Consider the following 23874-nt stretch of genomic DNA (forward strand, 5'->3'; position numbering starts at 1 on the left):
GTCTTCGTGCAATTTTGACCGGTTCCTGTTAATTAGGTGAAAACCTGAGATTTTGTAATGGAATACAAGTTTCACTTGTTGTTCCGTTTACTATAACACTGAAAAATATAAAATAAGTCAGCTGCAAAGCAATTTTTCCTGATGTAATGTTAAATACAATTGAGAATAGAGCTATGTAAACCAGCCACAGAGACTGTGTGGAGATATTTGAGTCAAGACTTTCAAGATTTAGTTCCATAATTGAACTTAATTATTGTTGATATTGTTTATTTGAAAGTTATTGTCTAAACAATGTTTTTTTTCTTCTTACATGTATTTCTTGATATATAACCTAAATAGTTAAATGTCGTTTCGTTTTATACATTCTTAAATATATTTCTCTTAAATACAAATAAAGTTTTAATTATTTAATAACATTGAAAGTAATGTCTAAAGCATATATTGTTTGATACTATTATTTTGAGCACTGTATACATTGTTAGGTTATGTATTTGTCTTTTAATGATAAATCCACTCAATGTTAAGTCTAGTTTATACAGTTTAGTTTACAAAAAAGCTTTAAGTACTGTTTAGTGAAATGAAATTTAATTTTTTAATAGGTTAATAATAAGGAAATTAAAATAAATTATAATCACACAAGTTTATTTATTAAGGTAACATGCAACTTGTGTTGTAAGTTTAAGCTTATTCAAAACAGTGTTTATTGGTTTTAAAACTGGCAGTATTTTTACATCAAAACAGTTTTAAAAATTAATGAACAAAATTTATAAGTATGTTAAAAAACATGTATCAATCAGTACACTTTTTAAATAGACCCAAGTAAATGTTTTTATTAATGCTGTTCGGATTATTGTTTAGCATATCGTAGTTTATACGTAGCAAAAACTTAAATAAAATAAATTTATCAAATACTTCTACTTACATGAAGTTGAATACAAAAAATTTAAGTATTTATATTTTTATTTTTCAAGATTCAAAGTGTTTTTGAAGATCTATTAGAAGTTTCTTAAGCTTGAAATTAACCACTTATTATCATATTTTAACAAAAGCAAGTACTTACACTTTACTTCTAGTACGCGTTTTTTTCTATTTATTGTTCGTCTTTTAAAGTATAGTGATTAAGTATAGTTTAACTACTAAATTATATTAAACACTTTGAAATAAAAATTTAAATTTCCTAATATAAGTTTATTAAGTTATTCTGTTAATGCATTTTGATACTACTTTATTTTCAAATCTGTTAGTATGTATTTAAATTCACCAAATATATATAAACGATTAAAAAAAATGTTCCAAAACTAGAAAACTTTACTTATTTGCACTTCGGTAACAGTATCTAATTATAACACATAGCTTACATATTGATCTATGTAATATTTATATTCATTTAAAAATGCGTGTAAAAGTTATAAAAAGTAAATTGTGTGAATTAAATTGTAAAAAAAGTAATTTTTATTGTTGTAAACTTTTTACATTTCAGTTGTTAACAAAAGAAGCACTCTTGCAAAACTCTTGTCTCACAAAACAGCTATTGAGCTGTAAAAAAGTTGTGGTCAACTGCTGGATTTAATTGTATTTTTTATAACTTCAAACTTAAGCATTATTTTATTTCTCTTTTTATATAAAAAGTTGTGCAAAATTTCACAATTCACAAAAACAAATGATTATTTGCATAAACACTCCTCTTTGTGTCAAAAAAAAAGAAAAGTTATTTATATCGAACGAGACTGAAAGCATATGTATTCGGACTTTGTAACTGAGTTCTTTAATTAAAGTTATTAAACCTAGACACTATGTCTGGTATAGTAAAGTGCTTCTATTATTTTTAGTATAAGTAATAACTTATTGTAATTCTGATGATTTATCCTGTTTTAGGTCACAAAGTTAAGATACTTAAACCTTTTAAAACCAAATAAGAAGGAAGTAGATTTTTCAAGTTTTTAAAGATTACAGTATTTTAGTTTTTTCTGTTTTAAATTGTAATTAAACAGAAGATGCAATTTAATCTTGTAAAATAGTTTTCAAATGTTGACCAATTATTTGTCTCACTTTAAAAAGTGCAGCCGATTCGAAAACAAAAGCACAACGTTTAAAAAAGATGTTTTAATTAGGAATACGTAAGCAATAAGCTACTTTGTGTGAAAATTCTTTTATTTCAAGATAGAGCATTCAGAAAATTGACAATTAAGTCAATTTATTTCAATTCACATCTTTGTAACTCTATACGCGTGCACAAATTGTCGTCTTATGCGAACAGAATCTTTCTTACCCATAACGGGGTTGAAATTTGAGACCGAAGCTCAAATAAACAAAACGATTTAATTGAATTTTCACCCCTTTCTCATTATTACGTAATAAACTATTTAATCTTTTTGTTTGTGGAAATTTCTAGTAAAAATTATCTCAATCACTTATAGTCGGAAAAAAATCAAGATTGTATTAACTTAGTTGTTTAAACATACTTAAATTTTATATGTTAAACAAATGTTTTGGTTATTCTTAATTATTCATATGTTACACTGTGATTACATTACAGTAATAATAAACTTACTAAATAAAAAAGATGTTTGAACTTTTAAATGAATATATAGCTTTAAATTTATTACATATCATAATTACTAACTAAATAATATTTAACAATAAAATGGTTCTATATCAGTGGCGTTGCGTGATATTTTTCTTAGGTGGTGCAGAAATTTAAATAAAAACATTTTCCGAGTTGCCCGTGCTCAAGTTGCTGGTGCTCGAGTTGCCTCTGCTCGAGTTGCTCGTACTCGATTCCCCGTGCTCGAGTTGTTACTGCTCGAGTTGCCTCTACTCTGCAAAGTCTTGTTTTATTTTTTGTTTACATAAGTACTAATTTCAATAGTTAATGATACTTCAGCCTGTACTATTTTAGGGAAATTTCATCTTTGCTCACTTACCGCAGAATATTGATTTTGTGGTAACTATTGAAGAAATTTTGCTTTTTTTACTTATTTTGCAGCAGGCAGCTAAGAGTTTGCGGCAGCGTAAAGAGCAAAACGGTCGTTGTCTAAATTGGAGTTTTATAAGAAATTTTATTCTTATAAAAAAGTAAAACGTTATAGATACCTAACTTTTTCTCACACAATTTTAAGTTGGTGCAATTGCAGCGCGACCCCATGTTCTATAAATATTTTAAAAACAAAATAATACTTTTAAAATTTTTAAACTCTAAATTTCTGAAACAAAGCAAAATTGTTTAAAGGAAAATACTACCTGTTGAAACAATAAAATGTTAAGAAAAGTTTCGAACATAATTTTTCCATAAAACTTTTTAACAATTTTAAACTAGTTTTTATTATTAGCTCTATGGTATATGGTCAGTAATTATATATATGAAATAAAACTGTATAGTAAAAACAACGTTACTAAATATAATTTCGTAATATAAAGTTTGTTATCAAGAAAGCAATGCAAATTTACTGAAATGTATCAATTAGATTTGTAAGTATTACCTCATTGTAACAACGCTCAATTAAAATTTTTCAACAGCGCCGCTTTACCTTTAGAACGCCGGAAAAGTTTTTTTTAGAAGATTTTCTACCTCATTTGAAATGAAGCAAAACTGAATATTTAAAAGCTGACAACTCGCTTTAAATGTTTAAACATTTAAGCCAGACCACCTACAAACTTATTTTACCTCTGTTACATTGTGTGTACTCTTCTTTGTTTAATTTGTTAATCTTTGTATAAATGAAGCCCTATTGTTACATGCTGAGAATTTCAATATTAATGAAAAATGCTGTAGGTTGAAACTTTTTATGTGTTACGGTTTACTTAATGCATATTTCTTCAATTAGATTAAATAAAAAGTAGATTAAATTATGTCATGCAACTATCTCGATTTAAAATTTTTTAATAGTAATTTAACATTGAGAGATATAATTTATTTATCTTAAAAAGCTTAACGATTTTTAAATAATTAAAGACGAAATTTTCATTTGTTGGTTAGCTATTATTTTTATAAACTGTGTTTATTTGTTTAAAAAATACGCATTTAGTTAATCTTAATCTAAAAAGGGTTTTCGTAGGTAAAAAAAAAAAAATAAACAATTTACTTTAAAATAAAAAAAATACTAACAAACTTTGATAATAGTATGTACTTTAAGCGCATTTATTTTGGTGAAAAAAATAAACTTTAATTACTTAAAAACACTAATTTAGTTTGTTTTGTATGCACGATTATGTTGTTATTTAATTGTTTCATTATTACTAACAATGCTAGGTAAACTAACTTAATAACATTTTGAATTATCATTAAAATACCTAAATAGTTTATAAAACTTAGACTTAAAGGTATATAGTGTAAACCAATTAAGTTACATTATCACTTAAAACTACAAATACTACACAATAAAAAGTACGTATGTAACTATGTATCACTTATAAAAATTAATAAAATAGTATTTAAAAGTTATTTAGGAAACATGGGAAATTTGGGATTGTTGTAAAAATTAAAACTATTTGTTAAAATGTTTTATTAAAAGTTGTCTTACACAGCTCCAAAGTTTTCGCGAGAGAAGTAATATGAGAGAGAAAAAAATATTGTAAGATGAGAGAGATCTTGAGAAGAACTAAAGTTAATCGCCAGTAAAAATTTATTTATTATTCAGTGAAAAGGCTTAAATTTATTTGTTTTTAGAAACCTGTTGTGTAGCATTAGTCATTACTCGATTTAAAAAAAACTAAACAACTTTTTTGATTTGTGGTTATAGCTATAAGATTTTGTTTCAGTACTGAGATTTTTATGTGTTTTTGTTTATTATAAAAGTAAAACATGTTTAGGTATAGGTAAGGTTTTTTATTTAATAAATTTAAGTAATTTTCATTAAGCAAAAATAAAACCAAAAGATGAATTACAGCCAGAGTTGATTAAACATTAAATATATGAATTTTTCAAATCAACTGATGCAGACTCCCACTTCCTCCGTCTTTAACCTCCAATCAACACAAGAGATGATCTCACATCAAGAAAAACCCCCGAACCACCATCACAACCCCGCGTTGCTACGGACGACGGTCTCCATTTTGGCTGACAAGTACCCGCGCGCCCCCAAATGCGCCAGGTGCCGCAACCACGGGGTGGTTTCCCCTCTGAAGGGCCACAAGAGGTACTGCAAGTGGAAGGACTGCATGTGCGCAAAGTGCACCTTGATTGCAGAAAGGCAGAGGGTCATGGCGGCGCAGGTTTTTAAATCTAAAATAAATAAACAGTTTGATTTTTTTTTCATGTGTAGCATTTAAAGCTTAGAACTTTTTTTTATATTAAACAATATTTTTTTATGTTTTAAGACTTTAGTTGAGAAAAATGGCGCATGAATTTTAAATGCTAAGCTCTGATTGGTATAAAAATTTTACAAACACCTTTTAACAGTACAGTTAACACGGTTATATTTCATAAAACTTATCTTTTAAATTTGATAGGTAGCCCTCAGAAGGCAGCAGGCGCAGGAAGAAAACGAAGCGAGAGAGCTGCAGCTGATGTACAACATCAACAAGACCCCTTTCAACCCCCTGTTGCCCGAGGTTGCCACTAGCAACGGGTACCTGAATCACCACAGTTCCGCCAGCAGCTCACTTACTAGAAGCTTGCTGGTGACGTCATCGGTGAAGTCACCAGCAGCATGCTCGGAGGAGAAATTTTCCGCGGAAAAGCAGGAAAATGTCGACGAGTTTGAAGCGAAGCCGTTGATTGCTTCGATGTCTGGTAGCGAATCAGGTTTGTGTAAAAAATATAAGAATATAATAGTTATGTTACGATTTTAACTATTATTCAAAATATAAATCAAAGTTAAATGCTATTCCTAAAAATTAGTTGTAAGTTTGTTGGTGAATACAAATGTTACAACACTACAATACATTATTTTTGCTTCATTAAATTTTAGTTATCTAATTTTTTTGTAAATTTATTTGAGTTTAAATTTTTAGGTTTTAGTCTAAAGTATTTTACAGAAGGGAGCAAAATAAGTAGTTCAGTAAATAACGAAAGCTCAAAATCTCCGTCTCAAAACAACAATGAAACTCAAAACACGTTAGATTGGGATGTTAATCTTCCAGAAAAGCACAGGGATGTACAAAAAAGGTAAAAAAAATATATATATTTTTTTAACAAGCTTTAAGTTATTTTTAGTTCAACACTATATTCAACGATTCATTAAATTTTAGTCGATTCAATTAACGATTTAAATGAAGTTTTAATAAATATTTAAACTAATTTAATTAATTAAAAGCGAGCCACAAGACTTTGCAATGCTTTACAAGCTTTTTCCTGAAAGCGACAAGAACTATCTCGTAAAAATTTATCAGGATCACAATTTCAATGTGATGGACACTATTAAGCAGGTAAATTATTTTTTTAATAATTGATTAAGGTTCTAAAGTTTTATTTTTCTTCTTATTATTTTTTAAAGTTTAACTGGAATCGATGAATGTCTAATATTTTATTTTTTTTAGATGTTAAACCAAAACAACAAGGGTATCAATGGGGTGCCACCAAATATCAGTCTACAGCAAAACTTGAAAAGAAAATTCTTACCTGACTCTGAAATCGAAGTCAGTAGAAAAGTTCAGAAACAAACATTACATTTGAAATCAAAACAAAGTTAGTTAAACAATATATGAAAAAAATATTAATACTAAAAACTTTTATTTATTAGATAAAAATAAATAACTACTATTTGAAGCAAACCTTATAGTTTGTTTTTTTGAAAGTCTAATCTATAATAAACTCATAACAATCACAAAAAACTTACTTTGCCATATAAAGAGTACACCTTTAAATAACTTAACAATCTTTTTGATAATAGCATATTCTATCAGATTATCCAACTCACCCCTACTACAACATGCCTATTCAGGGTAATCCCCTTTCAACCGGCCAGTTGTTAGGCCAATCAAACTTCAACCACAACTACTCTCAGCTGATGGCCCAGCGGCGAATTGCCGCCATGAACGCCGTCATTCAGGGGAATTCCAATCAATTTAGCGGGAGATTCCCTAACAACTTTCCCGCCACAAGGTTTCACCACATAGGAGCGTCGAGTTTCCATGGTGGGAAACTCCCTTTCAACATTACCCCTTTCATGGCTGCCGCCTACAATCAGATCCAGCAACCCCAGCAAAGTTTTCCAGAATCCGACGGTCCGCAGAAATTCAGCCCCAGTAACGGCGGAAATTTACCAGGCAACAAGAGGCTTTCCATAGACGAGCTAATGAAGCAGGTGAACAGGCAGATTCAAGGACAGAAAAAACCCGAAACAGATATTCAAAACGTCGTTAATTAAACTCCAGTGTTTAAATTATAAAACTACATATTATATTCTTAGTCTTAATTTACTTAAGCAAATTATTTACCAATGTTTCTAAGCACTTTAATAGCCGTACGAAGTAACTCACATCAAAATATGTAGACAGTTTATTTAAGTGAGTACTTTTGTGGTAAGAATACTTGATATTAATATGTTTTAATCAAATTTACAGCGAGTTATATAAAAAATATTTTTAAGAAAAAAAATTGCTTACTTTTTTTAAAAGTTTTAGCTACTCATAAAATTTCTGTGTACAGGAAAACAATTTCTATGCACACTACTTTGCTCTTTTTGGGAAAAATTTCAATGTAATGTAAAAAAAATATAAAGTTAAAATATGTAATTAGCATTATGTGTTATATAATAAGAACATAACGTTCATCAAAAGCATAAAAATAAAAATTTGATGCATTCATTGTTTTTGTTCAAGGTAGAAATGAAATTTGTTTTGATAGGTGCATTCTGATCATTTTATGCAGCTATATTGTTTTATTAACGTTTAAAAATAACTAAATTGGCCTTCTTTATAAATATGAATTTTAATAATTTATTTCAATAAAAAAAAAAAGCAAGATTTATTTCATTGCGAACTACACTTTAGAATTTTACAGTCATTCAATAAATAAAATTGCCTATCTTTAGTCAGGAAAATAAATGTAAATCATACTTATAAAAATCTTAAAAAGCCGTATGAAATTATACAACTATAATGTTAATTTTATTCAAGCCTAACTTTGTAGTACTTAGTAAGCAGTATGAGCTGCTTTGAAACTAAAAAAATCTTTTGAGGTAATTTTACAGAGTTAGTTAACTAAAATTTTAACTGCTATGTCGGTTATTGTTGCTGAGTAACTTTTTAATATTATAATATTATAAACACTTGTTTATTACAAAACTTAGATTTAGTTTATTTTATTCTAGTCATTGTTCTTTTTGAGTATTTTTTCACAGGCGCTTTATCCTTTACGCCATTTTTTTGAATACATTCGAAGTAGCATTTTCTCATACTTTTGTTTTGTTTTGTTCTTTAAAAACTTATAATTTAAAATAAATAATTTAGAGAAAATATTAAATACTTTGAGTTGTTTGATACAGTAGTATACTTTGATATAATTAAAATCAAACTACCGTCTAATTAAAATCATAATTTACCTATTTTAGTTTTTTTGGTATTTGCAAACTTTTTGTTACTTGTTTTTATTTTGTTGATATCTACGTAGATAGTATTTACTTTTTTTTTTTGACTTCATTTGCATATAACTTTTAGATTCGATAAATGTATGTTTTTTCAATAAAAAATAAAGTTAACGTTTTTGTGATTTAAATACAATATTTCTACCAATATTAACTAATTCGTTTTTAAAAGTTTTAAAAGTTTTTGATAAAAATTTCTGATAGTTGTAGAATCATTAAAAAAAATTTATATGTAGATTAAACTTAAATATAATTAAAAAAAACTAAAAGTTAGTTATACAGCTAATTTTAGATTAAATATTAAAAAGTAACGAGACTAGGAGTAAAATTTTTTTTACATGTTTTAAGATAAAAAGAAAGTTTATTATAGACAAATTAAAACAATAACAAGAATATTAATAATGAAACTATTATATTTTAGGGTAATAAAAAAACAAAAGGATTAGACTAAATTTTGATAAAAAGTTTATCGTTCCATGCATTAAATAATTAATCATGTGAAGCAGTTTAAAAAAAAATTAAAGTTAGTTGTTGCAATTAACGTTTAAAATCACATCCTATACTTTATTAAATTAAAAGAGATAATATTTGAATTATATATGATGAAAGACTTTAACATCACAAATAATCTAACGAATGAAGTTAAATTTTGACAGCATTTTATTCGGATTGCAAAAAGTTTAATCCGATATTTTTAAAGTTTATTTTAATAAATCAAGACAATAAAAACTTTTTTTTTTATTTTGAAACATTTTAAAGTGTATGTTTTATTCACAGTATTAGTAAACTTAAAAAACAATGATTATTTTTATTTTAAATAATTAATTAAGAAATTCTTTAGGATTTTCTTAACATATAAACTAAAACGTTTTTTTATAATCCTAAAAAATAAAAAAACTTTAAATTTATACAAGGTGTATTTGTTCTTACGTTAAAAATGCTTCATTTGTTTTAAAGTCATCTTAAAAACTTAAGTCAGTCTAAGTTAATAAAAAGCATTTATTTTAATTTTTTTTTTCAAATGTAATCTATAGTTGTGATCTTTCTGTTATTACTTTACCAAAGTTTTCAACAAATGTCCATAAATCTACAAATAAAAAGATCTTTTCTATTGCCAAACTAAAGCAGTCTGTCTGATACAACATAATTGCATTTATACGACTCTAGAAATTAAAATGGGATGAAGGTAGTCTTCCTCTTTTGATTTTAAAGACCGGACAGGATTGAATTTTAGATAAACATAAATAAAAATGGTAAGAACCATTAAAAAAAATCAGTCACAGTCTTTTACAACCACTTAGAATAGATCTTTCGTTTATTAAAAAACAAACATTTTCAATTCTGTAGAAAACAAAAAAATATACTAGCAACTAGAGAAAAATTAAGTACCGTAAATTAAATATTTTTAGCAAAATTTAAAATAAAACTAAAAACTACCATATTATTAAAATACTGAATTTCATACTATTACTTTAAAATTAATGGAACACTTATATTTGAGATTAGTCAGTAAAATTTGATATAATTTTTCAATTTGAGAAACTGAAAAAAGACACTTTGGAAAATTATTTTTGTTTACTGTAACTAAGAAAAACTATTTCTATAAACAACAAACAATTAAAAAATTCTCTAGTATTGTACTTGAAAAAAAAAATATTTTTTGATGACATTTTCAATTTTTTATCATAATTATGATAAAAAATTGAAAATGTCATCAAAAAATATTTTTTTTATCAAGTACAATACTAGAGAATTTTTTAATTGTTTGTTGTTTATAGAAATAGTTTTTCTTAGTTACAGTAAACAAAAATAATTTTCCAAAGTGTCTTTTTTCAGTTTCTCAAATTGAAAAATTATATCAAATTTTACTGACTAATCTCAAATATAAGTGTTCCATTAATTTTAAAGTAATAGTATGAAATTCAGTATTTTAATAATATGGTAGTTTTTAGTTTTATTTTAAATTTTGCTAAAAATATTTAATTTACGGTACTTAATTTTTCTCTAGTTGCTAGTATATTTTTTTGTTTTCTACAGAATTGAAAATGTTTGTTTTTTAATAAACGAAAGATCTATTCTAAGTGGTTGTAAAAGACTGTGACTGATTTTTTTTAATGGTTCTTACCATTTTTATTTATGTTTATACGACTCTATGTATAAAAATAATAAATGTCCCATTGTGTCACCAAAAAATTTGCCACCAATATAAAAACATTTGCACATGTAACACAAAAGTGCAAATTTGCAACCGCTCAATCGCCGAAATCCACTGAATTCGTCGCCGGCCACCTGACTACGCGTTTGTGATGTCATAATAACTGCACGCAGCTCGCGTCACATGCAGTACAGTGATTTGGATTAAAAAGCCACACTTTGAATTAAATTGTATTGGTTTAATTTTGTATCTGTCGGTTGCAACCTGCGTGTCTTTATCATCTGAAACGGTTTTTTATTTAAATATTCGGGTTCGGTTAAAGTATTTAAGATATTATTGTTTAGTTGATTTGTTGTGTTCTTACAAATGCACTTGAAACATTGCTTGTTAGACCAGAACACGTGTACACAAGATAAAGAGATTTTATTTAATTCAATTATTTTTCTTTCTACTTATATCTTAATAAAACTAGTTGTGTCATCTGAAAACCTCTCAAACAACTTTATTCTTGACAATGTTTAATTTCAAACGACTTCAAAAAGTTATCCAAAATAATATTCAAAAAAAAGACCTTTTAAAAACAAGCACTGAAATTTCTTTAATATGAAATGTTATTAGCGGTTTAAATTTTAGTCAGCCACTGTTATTACCCGTGATCATTTAATAATTTTCACTTAAGGAAATTACCCAGCAGCTCCCTACCAACGCTGCATAGCAACTACAAAACCCTTCTATAAAGTTAGATAGGGATAAAAAGTTTTGAATCAGCTAACAAGTGTTTCTAAAGTTTTTATGCTGACTTTAGTATTTATAATCGAAAAACTTAAAAAGTTTATGACGAGACTAAGTATCATTTCGCACAATAAAAGTTGCTTTTGAAAAATGACTATGACTTTTAAAATTTACTTGAGGATTTTACAGTTTGCAGAGTTAAGAAGGTCAAAGAACGCAATTTTGTTCAAAATTGTAGTAAGAATTCAAAAATTGCAATAAGATCATTTTAGTTGTTTTCTTTCTAATAAAGTCGTCATTTATTATATATAAGCTCACTACTTATAAAATTTTAACTTAATTGTGTAACTTTGTAATACAACTTGTTTAAAAAAACTTTTGGAAATAACCTTTAGTATAATCCCAAAAAATTAATTTGTTAAGATTTTAGTCTTGAACTATGTTAGTTAGCATACTCGACTAATTAAATTTGGATAAAAATTCAACTTGTTCTAAATTTTTCTTAAAAAGACAATTAAACTTTGTGTACACAAGTTTATTTTATACAAACTGAGTTAGACTGTCAGCAAAACATTTTTCGTTTTAGTTAGCTTAAGAAGCAACGTTAATTAGTGCCTTTGCACCAAAGTAAGAAAAGCAAAAAGAAATCGACACGTGTTTAATCAAAACAATGACATTTAGGTGGACTTGAATTTTTCTGATTGTTTTTATTGGTAAAAAGTTTTCGCTGGAAAGGAAACGAAAGTTAGACTTTCTGTTTTCTTACATGCATGTTTTAGACGTAAATGTAAAACAACAGTTGTTTTAAAACTTGATAAAAACGAACGCCTTCGAATTCTTATCATATGTTTGCATTGCGATTTGATATAAAAGTTCCTTGGAAAATTTGTTTTGTAAAAAGGCAAATCGATGGTTTTTGGTGTCAATCCCTTCTTACTTATGCTTGATGTAACAATAAAATGTCTGTCGTTACGGGTGAGTGAAAAGTTATTTAATGCAATTTGAAGTTTTCAAAAAAAGTTAAAGTTTACTTAATTGCTTCTTTAAATTGTAATTTGTTTTGTACCTGGCTTTTGTTTGTAAAATCAAAACTATTGAAACATTAAATTAAGTTTAAAGACTTATTTTAAGACATATAAAACCGTACTTATTTAATTAACGCTAAAAGCTTTAAGCTTTTTTTTATGAAAATTAGAAGCATTAGAACTGTTAGAACGATAATCTAATTATCAAAAATCATAAGAATTTTTTAAACGTTTTATTATTATGTTTATTGAGAATACAAGCAGCTTTGTTAATATTTTTTTAAGTACATCGGTTTAATATTTCAGTATAATATTAAACATTAAAAAATATTTTATTAATTTTTAATTTATTGGTACCTACAATAAAATACAAGTATCGAGAGTATTAAGCATTTGCATTTTTAGACAAAAAAATTAAAAAAATGCTTAACAAAGAAAATTATTTTGATAAAAATGAATAATTAATTATAGTTGAATATGTTCACTTATGAATTTAGACAACTCGGGTTTTTAAGTGTTATGATATACATTATGTGTTCCCTGTAAAATGAATAAAATGTTAAAAACAGTATACTAAACAAATATTTTCTACATAAAATTGAAATAACATTATTTACAAAGATGATTTTTACTTACGTAGGTTTTTGTCATATTTTTCACTTGCTTTAATCATTCATTTTGTACATTAAAAATGAATCATTGATAAGCTTCGTGTTATTTAACTTTGAACAACAAAAAACATAATAAATTAACACTTACAGATTTATATTTGTATTCTAAAATTAATTTTCATTTAAAGACAATTAAATTTGTTATCTCAAAGTACTTATACTTTGCTAATGTATTATTTTGTAAAACAAAGTTAAAAAATTTCTAACAAAAATTACAAATAAATTATTTTTGTTGTTCTTTACTCTTACGTTTTGTGGCTGGTAAAACTAAATAGTTTTTAAAACTATTAAAATTACATGACTTTCTGCAAAATGTTATTTATTTCTAAGTGAAGCACTTTCAGCGACATTCGTAAAATTCTTTACGGATTAGTTACAAGTGTCTTGAAATAAGGTAATAAAGATTTTTTTTAAATAATATTTTTTTAATTGTACTCAAGTGTTAAACGTTTTTTTAAAACTAGGTTAAAAATATTCTTTTTTTTTTTTCATTCAATCAGTTGGTTTTGAAAAGCTGTGATAGCTATCATTATCATTGTTTAACTAAAGTTTACTCGACAAATAAGAAATATTTAGCAATGAGTCTTAATAAGATTGTCTTTATTTGCTTTTTCTTTCAATTGAAACAGAAATATTTTTATAAATAATTGTTCAACTTACACAAATTTTTTCACTATTAATAAATAATTTAGCCTTCTAAGTTCTTTTTATTTCTTTATTTTCTTGTTTTTAAAGCAATTTTCAATGTTAAGTTAAAAATTTAATCATACAGAAAAATGTTATCAAATAAAATGAAATATTGTTTAATGATAGCATTAGTTTTTAATGGCATTGTGTTTAATTTACAAGTACAAATGAAGTAAAAGTAATTATACCACTGTATTGTTATCAGCTAAAAAAATACAACAGCTTAAGATTGCACGCAACTAAATAACACATGAAAAATTTTACAATTGATTATAAAACTTAAATCTTGCTAAAGTTTGAATAAAAGTTTTTGCATTTTAACACTTATATTTTATACTTAAAATGCGTATAAGTTTTATGCATAAATGATACACTAATTACTTTGTTTTAAAAAAAAGTTTGATGTTTTACATAAACACCTTATATTATCACGGTAAAAACATAATACATTTAAACATAAAGTATTTAATAATTAAGAAAAAAAAAATTTTTCCTTTACAATTTTTAATGCTTTGTTGTTTTAATATATAAAAATATTTTCAAGGATAATTTATAGTAAAATTTAAGTAAAAAATAAAGCATTCTTCCGCTTACTGTTTTCTTTTTTTATATATTTTATGTTAAAAGAATAAAAAAAAAGTTTAAATATACTTTAAATTGACACAAACACTTTTTTCTTAACAATTAAGATCTTTAGAATTATTTCAAAAAACAAAATTTTTTACTTTAATCTTTACTCGTTTTTAAACCAAAATAAATAGAGTACAAGTATAATCAAAAAATGTCAAACTAAAAAATATTATTTGCACAAACATCATTAAACAAGCGACGACAAGTTAATCCAGAAATATCGAGAAAAAGAAACATTAATAAATATACTTAAATCAACAATTAAGGGTGACTCCCATTAGTTAGATCCTAAAGTATACAAAAGTTATCATATCTATTTTTATTGTGGGTCTGATGTAAATGATTGAAAACATTGCATTGTCTGGAAAGAATGCTTGAAAGCGATTATTTGAAACGTAAAAATATGTTTTAATTTAGTGTTTCCTGTTTGTAAATACACGATGAAGTCTTTTTTAACTATAATGAAACTTATAATCATCCAAATGGTAAAAGTCAGTATGATTTTTTTTTAATTTGTTCAAAACTTTAATACAGATTTTATAACCTTAAACCTTTACAGTTTCAGACTTTTAAAAACACAATTGTTTTTTAAACTAGCTTAAACTATACGTGTGTTAAAAGTAAAAAGGATGAAGTATAAATTTTTTAACGCCGGAATAACGTTCATACTTTATAAACGTAATACAAATTAAATAACTTAATTTTTGTACATGTGTTTTGAAATAACTAAAATGATTAAGTTAACAGCAAAAACTTAAAGCTATACTTCAAAAAATTATTAACCACCTTATTCAAAAGTATGTATGTACTCAAACATTTTTTCTTGATTTTATTACTTGTAAAGTTTTACTAAATTTATATATCTAAAAATGTTTTTGTCAGTTGTAAATTTAAGTAATTTTTCATGTTAAGTCACAAAGCTAAAAAACTATTTAAACCTTAAAAAAGCTGTGAAAACTTTTTTTTTCTACAAAAACACAGACACTTATAAAAAGGTTTTAAACATTATAATTCTGAATTCCGGCGCATGACCTCACAATAGAGTTACATTAGATGCAAACATCAAACAACTAGAATTTCCATGATGACTGTTGCCTTGAGAGAATGTTACTAGAGGGATGTGTTTAGGGAGTCAATGGCCCGTGGAGAAGCGTCTTCCTGCTGATGATTGGCTGATAGCAAAAAAAAAACTCTTGTCTATTGTGCAACTTCTTGGGTGGTCAACTTGTTGCATTTTTCATCGCCTGATTCACGTAACAAATATTATTTGTGAAGCGGAAGAGATCGGTTCGTGTTACTCTGCACCTGTTTTGTGTGTTTTCACAGGAAACATAGGGTTTTATTTACAAAATTTAACCCCTTTATTTGTTAACCAAGAGTTAATTTTTGTTGATTGTATAACCGATGCATTCGGTTTAAATTACTGACATTGACTTTAAACTGACAAAAAGTCTAGTAGATAATCACAAAGTTAGTTTGAATTCAATTACTGTAGTTTAAAAGAGTAATTGAGAATATTTTTTATTATGAAAACAAGTTTTTTAAGCTTATAAAGGTTTAAATTACAATGGCTATAAATAACCAGTTAAAAGAAAATTCAAAAAAAAATTTGAAAACATTCAAACATTTATAGAAAAATTAATAAAAGTTGTAAATGAAATTACAAAAGTATAAAGATTTTGTTCATAGTTCTAAATGATTTAAAAACAAAACATGAGCATGTACATTTGCTGTATTTTTCAACCGTAAAAAAAATAATTTTGAAATGATTATAAACTATTTAGTTAATGCAAACCACGTAAGTAAACACACAGCTAAGTTATAAATTTCACCATAAATCACGTAGAGCACACTTATTAAATCAAAAATTGCCAGAGTTTACTACTTTTTTTTCGTCTTAAAATAATAATTTATTTATAAAATTTAATTGTTTTTTAGAGATAGTAATTTTGTCAATTTTAATAATATTTAAATTTATTCTGTTAAGAATTTAAAGTTTATTTCAAATTCCACCTCATTCATTTCTCGAGATGAATTACTTATTAACAAGAAAAATCTCAACATGTAAATGTATTGAGCCACCTTTAATACACTTTGTAACTTACATGTTAGTCATAAACTATAAACAAAATAGAAGACCAAGTTACGTGACAAATTTCAGCTGTTGTTATTATACTTGATGTGAGCTGATTGTTAAAACAAAATATTTCGTATTATGCACAACCTTCACATTTGTATTAATACGTCACACCAAACATCGTTAATCAATCTGTATTTTCTGTGAAATTTTATTATTTATGCGTCGCGAATAGTTACTGTATTCCGGTTCTATTTCTTTTGCAAATTACTAAGTTTTTTAGTCAAAATATGGTGCTGAACTCAAAAAATGTATTTCTTTTTTATTTCAAGTATATAAATTCAGTCTCACAATCTTTTATTTCAAACTACATTATTATTTATTTTTTTTTTTTTTAGTTTTGGTATACCGAAGATTTTTAAAATATTTTACAGAAAACTAACTAAGCAGCAAAAAACATCGGCGAAAGTTTTCAACTTCATTAACCTAATATGATATTTTAACTAACGCATTTCTCATAAAATGATTTAAATTATTAACGATAAATCAAAATCGTAAAAACACATAAGGTAAGGGAGTGCCAAACACTGAATTTTTAATGCTATAATTATAGTATAACGAAAGTAAACTTTGAACTATATTTCTTGTTTAACTATCTTTCAAGTAATGTTGAAAAATTAAACGAGTAATTCTATTAGTTTTTAACATAATAAAATGTTTTGATACAACAAAATAAGTTGTAAACAAAGCATTATTTTGTAAAACTTGGTCATGAGAATTGAAAATTAGTAGCTTTTTTGACCTTAACACCCAATTAATCAAAATAAACTTTTAAGTGCAAACTCATAAAATTGTCCCTTTGACTTTTTCAAGTAAAAATTGTTTCTAAAAGCTACAAAGTTAAAACTTAATTCCATCTTTGTTACAAGTCGTTTATTGACTGAGTTAAAACAATAGTTTTTAATAGTGAAAAATTGTTTTAAGTTATGACCATTTACAAAATTTAGTTGGTAATTTATTTTTGTAACAGCCAAAACAAAACCGACTTAAAACCTTTTAACTAAATAGGTTTAAACAAAAGAAAACAAAATCTAGTTTTACGCTAGCTTACGACTGTTAGTTTTTTCCTAAACTTACATATATTCACATATATTGCAACTAATGTTGTTGTTGTCCTATTTTAGTTTAATTTTCTGTAAATGCTTTCAACATAGTTAAAAACAAATACACTAAATTCAAGCAAAACTTGGTGTTTTTTGTCGTTTCTGCAAGACTACCGTGTTTAACTAATTGTTTTTTTTTCGTTGTATTTGATATTCTTTGATCCATTTAAAAGAAGGGCTACTGAGTTCATTTTTGTTTTAATTGTTTTTTTTGTGTTGAACTTTTTTGGTAATGTTAAAAAACCGGTATTTAAGTTTAACAAATGATTCTTGTTCTCTTTCGTTTTAATTGCTTTTAAATTTTTTTAATTCATCTAAAATTAAGACTATTAAAACTGATTGATCATTGTTTTTTATATTGTTGATGTTTTAGACAATACTATAAATATATAAACTGAGTGAAATTAATCACTGTTATTTTAGCTAATGTTTCTGATAATTTTTGACACTTTTTGTTGTAGTTAGTATTGTCTAAAATAGTTGGTAGTAAAAATTTTTCGTTTTAATTTGTTTTTGTTTTTTATGTTTTACTGTGTTTGTTGTTCTTTCTCATGTTTTTAATGTTTTTGATCGTTAGTTTTGTTTTGATAATTTTTGATACAGTTAAAAACAGCTCTAATCAACTAATAATAATTTGTATAAGCTGTAGTGAAAGCAACTAACAATGGCACGCAATTGACTACAAATAGCTTGCAATACAAACAAGCTTCTTACACCTGCAACATACCATTAAGCCCTGTTCAAACAAAAAATCATGTTAAGTTGCTACGCTTAATATAAAAGCAGAAACAGAAAGTATTTCTGTCTAGCAGAAAAATTTAGTTTTAAAGGATTTCAGGCCGCACAAAAATAAAAACTTGATCGGCAAGTTTTTGTTATAAATTCGTTTCGAATTGTCATACAGTGTTGCATATTAAAATTACATAGTATCACTATAAGTATAAACGAAGGGTTTATCTTATTATTTTTTTTTTATTTTTCGGTCTTGCATAAAGTAAACGTTATGCTTTTGTTTAGTTGAGTACAAATAAAAATTTTGGCAGTTGTACTTTGTATAGCTTAGATGAAAGATGCAATTACAAATGATTTTAATGTAATTAAAAATAGAATTTTATTCAAAAATTTAATTTTATGTTGTTTTTGTCTTTTACTTAATTTTATTTCTAAGTCACTTGAACAATTAAAACTGATTCAACTGTAAAACGTATTTTACTTTTTATCTCTAGAGTATATAGTTTATTTTAATAATCTATAACATTTCATCGTTGCTCATAAAAAACTTTTATATAAAGAAAAAACTATAATCAATTGACTTTTCAAATAATAGTTCAACAGTTACTTTTTTTGTAATGTAATGATTTAGTATCATAGAAAATAAATTAAAGTACACCCGGTCATTTTGCAACGATTTAAGTTTAATTATCCGTCAAAATTAAACGATTAGTTTAGGGGACCAGTTTAAAACCTGTGCCCTGGTGATTAATTAAGCTCGATATTCGCAATGACAACAATGACAATTAAATTTTGCGCTCGAGTTGCTTTATAAAATAAAATTAATCAGGAGAAGTTTCATTAGGTCTAAACAACAAAAGGGAAATTTTTGTTAACATTCTTTTGCTTTTATGGGGATTAAATTCAAAAACGGAGAACTTAAAAATTTTACTTTTATTATAAAAATTACCAGTGACGTAAATAGTATTAGTGACGTCAGAAAGAACATTTTACTTATTATGTTTAATTTTTTTATAATATTTTATAAACTTTACTTAAAACCATATATATCAAAATTTAAAAGTAGTATTTGTTTATTAAAAAATGTTTTATTGTCAACAATCTTAGAAATAAAGTTATAGTAAAAACTAAAATTTAACTAAAATTATAAGCATTATTATACAAACTAGACATTAAAATTTAATTGTATGAAGTGTTTAGATATTAAGATACGTTCACCAAATTAAAACATGTTTTGAAATAAAGTTACTCTTTGAATAAAGCATATTAAAGATTAACTAGTCTACTGGATCCAGAATCCGGATCTGGCCTTTTTAGATCCGTTAAAATTCTACTTTTGAAATAACCGGATACCAATTTAAAATAAGATCTTGACCTGCCCAGATTCCTCTGTTATTGATCTGGTAGATAACTGAGTTTACTTTACTCGTGTCAGCTCATTTAAGTTTTTATATCCAAGTTCTTATTATGCTGATTATAAAAAAAATTTAGTGTAAAAGTGTTTACAGCTTTTAAAAACGTTATAAATAAAAAAAATAAAGAAAAGCCCTCGACTGTATCTTGTTGTCAAAAACTATGTGCCAATTTTGTTTTATTGTTCTATGGTTTTGAAGCAATAAATTTTAAAGTTTAGTCTAACCGTTAGACTTTAGCAGTTGGGTAGATATTAAATAACATAAGTTAAGGAGTTAAAAGAAGACTTAAAACTTGTATAAGTATTATACATTTTATCTTTAAGTTTAACATAGATTATGACAAAACCAAAAACTTAAACTTACAACATTTTTTAGCTCCTTTACAAGTTTTAAAGTTCTAAATCTGTTTAGGTTGATTAAAACAGTAATTATGTACTCTATTAAAATCTTTATTATCGTAATAAAACAGTATTTGAAAGTTAATATTTTGTTAACGGTGTGAAGTACCTTTTTTTTTTGGTTTACTATTTTACTTCATTTTTTAGACAAATTAGATGCCAAAAATATGAGGTAGCCAATATTTCATTTAAAAAGTACACTCAATATTCAAAAGTTTCATATAAAAAAGTAAATAAAACCAGTTTATAGGTTGTTTGTTGGTTCATGAGTTAAATGAGCTTGAACGTATTTCTTTGTTACTTCAATAAAACAGCTCAGCTGTGTTTCTTAACTAATAGCAATTAGATTTGTTTGTTTAAAAATATTACTAACCGTAATATGATTTCTAGATTCATTTACTTGCTTACTGTATAATTTATTGCCTATTTTATTAAAGTTGAGTGAACTTAACCTTCTTTAGTATTAACAATTATAATTCATGTCTTTAAAACTATTTAAATTTAATATTTAAAACTTATTATGTAGTTAGTTTATATCGTCAAACGTTTAACTTAAACAAAAAAGTATCTTAAAATAAGCAGACCAAAGATTTTGATGAAATTACAAAAATAGAAAAAAAAAATTCTTAATGTAATCTGGATAATCTCGTCATTGTTGCCAAAATCCCATTGGCGACATTTTGATCTGAGAAAAAAAATAAAAGACAAAGTATATTTGTTGAGGGTGGAGTAAAATAGTTTTGCTTCATTCAGTTGTAAACATTTTTATAAAAAATACATAATGTGTGTGGGTATGAAACTGTTTTGTATTTTCATGATGTTTATTTCTCGATCAATTAGAACTAAAAATAACTTTTTTTTAAGTGTAGCTAAAAATAATTATTTCTTTTTACATTGTATATAAATCATCATGCACGTAGTAAACAAGGGAATTATAAAACAATGTTAAAAAAAGCTATTTTCGATCAAACAATGAAGCAATTTAAAATATGCATTTAGATTTGAGTTATATTTATTGTTTTTAAGAGCTCTAAAGACAACAAAAAAAAAACTGCTAAAATATTTACATTCTTCAGCTTATTTCTAATTAATTTATAACAGTTTGGACGCTTTAATTCACAGTAAAATTATTAAACATTTTTTCTTTAAAGCACGTTTTTATGATGTTCCTAGACTCAATAAAGTTAGAGATCACGCATAGTTTTATTCCTAAAAAGTTTACGGAAAAACGAATAAAGATTACGCAAGAAAAAATGCCTCGACTGTATTTTGTAGTCAAGTATGATGTAACACTGCCAATACGTCACGGTAAGCACGTGACAACAATCACTTTTGTCGCACGCTCGAGTTGGCATCAAACAAAATTACAATAAATAGAAACTGAAGCTATAAAGTTTTAATACACCATCCAAATGAGTTTTAAAAAAAAGTTTTGATCTCGATGGCGTTAAAGATTTTCAACAAATTATCTACTGTGGCGCTTTACTTGTTATCAATTACACTATCAGCCACCGCTCTCATAAAACAGGAAATCTTTTACAATGTTACCAAGCATTATGACGTAACACCGGGTTGAACAAGATGGATACTTCTAGTTTAGTTTTAATATTAGTGGCACCATGAATAAAATCCTGCATAAGAGTGGCAAGTTTGTTTGCGCGAGTAGAAGTCTAAAGTTGCATGAAGTTTTTAAAGTAATATTGCACAGCAACCGATTTGGTTGTTTCATAAATCGGTAATAAATTGTGATTGATACATTAATTATTGTTTTCAAAGTTATTATGGTGCTTAAAAAGAATCTGTTACACTCTAAAAAATAAATTATACGAGTCTTTTATTGTTAATTAAAAGTTTCTGAATAAGTTAAAACTAAAACCTATTTATAGTTTTGTAAATTTGTGGTGTAATAACTACTGAAAGTTTTAATTTTAAGGTTATTAAACGAAAGTATGAAAATAACTACCTTTAGTTAAAACATGCTTTACTAATTTACAGTTGTAAGAATTACATTTAAAATAATTAAAATGTTATTAAAAAAACTTAAATATAATATTTAATTTTTCTCCTTATAATCATGTTCTTCTGCATTTTTAGAGCCATAAAAGTGTTCAACATAGTATTACCTTTAGATGTTATTAAAGTGCAAAGTTATCTATTATAAATTTATAATTAATAAACAAGTCTATCATTTTTCATGATCATCGTTATAGAGTGCGTCTGTATTAGCGTTATGTAGCTACTTTGACTGAATTTCTTAAAATTAAAACTATAAGTATGTTTACAAACATATAAAAGTATAAATAATTTCAAAATTATAAAGAGTTACAGTTTAAAAACTTTAAAAGGAAGTTCGCCATTGAATTTCAAATTAAATAGTTCAGTATCATTAAATAGATAAAATATTAAACAGATAGCTATCAGTATCGTTGCTTTTGTAAGTTTTTTACAAACTATTGTTCTAAAATGACTGTTTCAATGCTATATTTACTTATTCTTTTAATTTCTAACAAGTTTTAAGTACTTAAAAAAATACATTCAAAAAAGAGTATACAAAAAAATTTTGATCAAAAACTTCTTTAAAGGTTGAACAAAGATTTAACTGGCAGTTAAAAAAAATACATTAATAGAATTAAACCTAAGTGCATATGAAATCTAAAGTTGTTGGATAACTTTCTACAAATAATGTTTTTCTGTCTAGGAATATTTATCTAACTTTAATACAAAATAAAACAGCATTATCACAAGTTTGACCTTTAAAAAAAATTACAACTAAAGAGATTTTATTCAAAAGCATTCAAAATTTTAAAAACTAAGTATCGATAAATTCTAAATGTTCTTAATTTTAAAATTAAAACTGCTAAATAAACTTAAATACAACATAACAGCTAAATTTTACAAATATCTACTTTCTACGAATAGATAATACTAGCTTTTGTAGGTATAGATTAAAAACAAAATCTTTTATATGAAAAAACCATAAAATTTCAATGAGTTATGTTTTTATACATTCTTTAGAAAAAAAAAAATTACAAATTTATACGGCACTGAAGGTACAACTTTTCTAAAAATTTAAAGGTACTTATTTCGATAACTAAAAAACCACCATACAAAACATTAAAATTACTTACCTGCATCTTTGAACTGTTGAAAAATAAATTCAAAACTACTTTAACACAAACAAAGGAAAAATATCAGTTTTAAGAGATGAGCGATTGAAATTGATCAATGTTCAATCCTTTAAACGTGTGGTCACTTTTAAAAAAAAGTTCAGAAAGGCATTTAAAATGAAACATGTGACAGCTGTTTATATTGAAGCTCGAAACTACAAAAAAATACCAGGGCCCACACATGGTACAATGAATCGCCAAATAAATAGTTGTTATGATATAAGGGTTTAAAATTAATAAACGTTGCTGGTTTGAACAGAATTATTCTATTAATGTTGAACGTTGAAGAACACCTGTTAATAGTTAGAAGGTCAAATTACCAATGGTTAGGTGATTTTTTTTGTGACAGCTTTTATTTATTTTAAGTATTTGCTTTAAGCAATTGGTTTTTTTATTGTCTCCGTAGATAAAGTTTTCAAAAGTATTTTGTTTGTAATTAGATAACTTTCAATTTATAATTTAAATAGAATTGTATAACGTTTAAGTTTACGAAAACG

The 23874-nt window shown here is 25.7% G+C and overlaps 1 protein-coding gene across 1 annotated transcript; it reads left to right on the forward strand.

Moving 5' to 3' along the window:
* The first annotated feature begins 4911 nt into the window (after positions 1 to 4911).
* Positions 4912 to 7307, forward strand: LOC145836477 (uncharacterized). The gene is made up of 6 exons (XM_082944274.1): positions 4912 to 5211; positions 5449 to 5743; positions 5977 to 6106; positions 6255 to 6366; positions 6478 to 6625; positions 6844 to 7307. Exons 1-6 carry the CDS (start codon positions 4912 to 4914, stop codon positions 7305 to 7307), a joined length of 1449 nt encoding a protein of 482 aa, XP_082800400.1.
* The last annotated feature ends 16567 nt before the right edge of the window (positions 7308 to 23874 follow it).

Source organism: Thalia democratica, chromosome 5, assembly GCF_965202585.1.
Source record: "Thalia democratica chromosome 5, ktThaDemo2.hap1.1, whole genome shotgun sequence".
In the NCBI taxonomy this organism is placed as follows: domain Eukaryota; kingdom Metazoa; phylum Chordata; class Thaliacea; order Salpida; family Salpidae; genus Thalia; species Thalia democratica.

Coding starts and splice junctions, on each gene's coding strand:
- LOC145836477 (XM_082944274.1), top strand. CDS start 4,912: ATGAATTTTTCAAATCAACTGATGCAGACTCCCACTTCCTCCGTCTTT. Junction 6,107..6,254: donor CACAGGGATGTACAAAAAAG/GTAAAAAAAATA, acceptor ATTAATTAAAAG/CGAGCCACAAGACTTTGCAA. Junction 6,626..6,843: donor ACATTTGAAATCAAAACAAA/GTTAGTTAAACA, acceptor ATATTCTATCAG/ATTATCCAACTCACCCCTAC.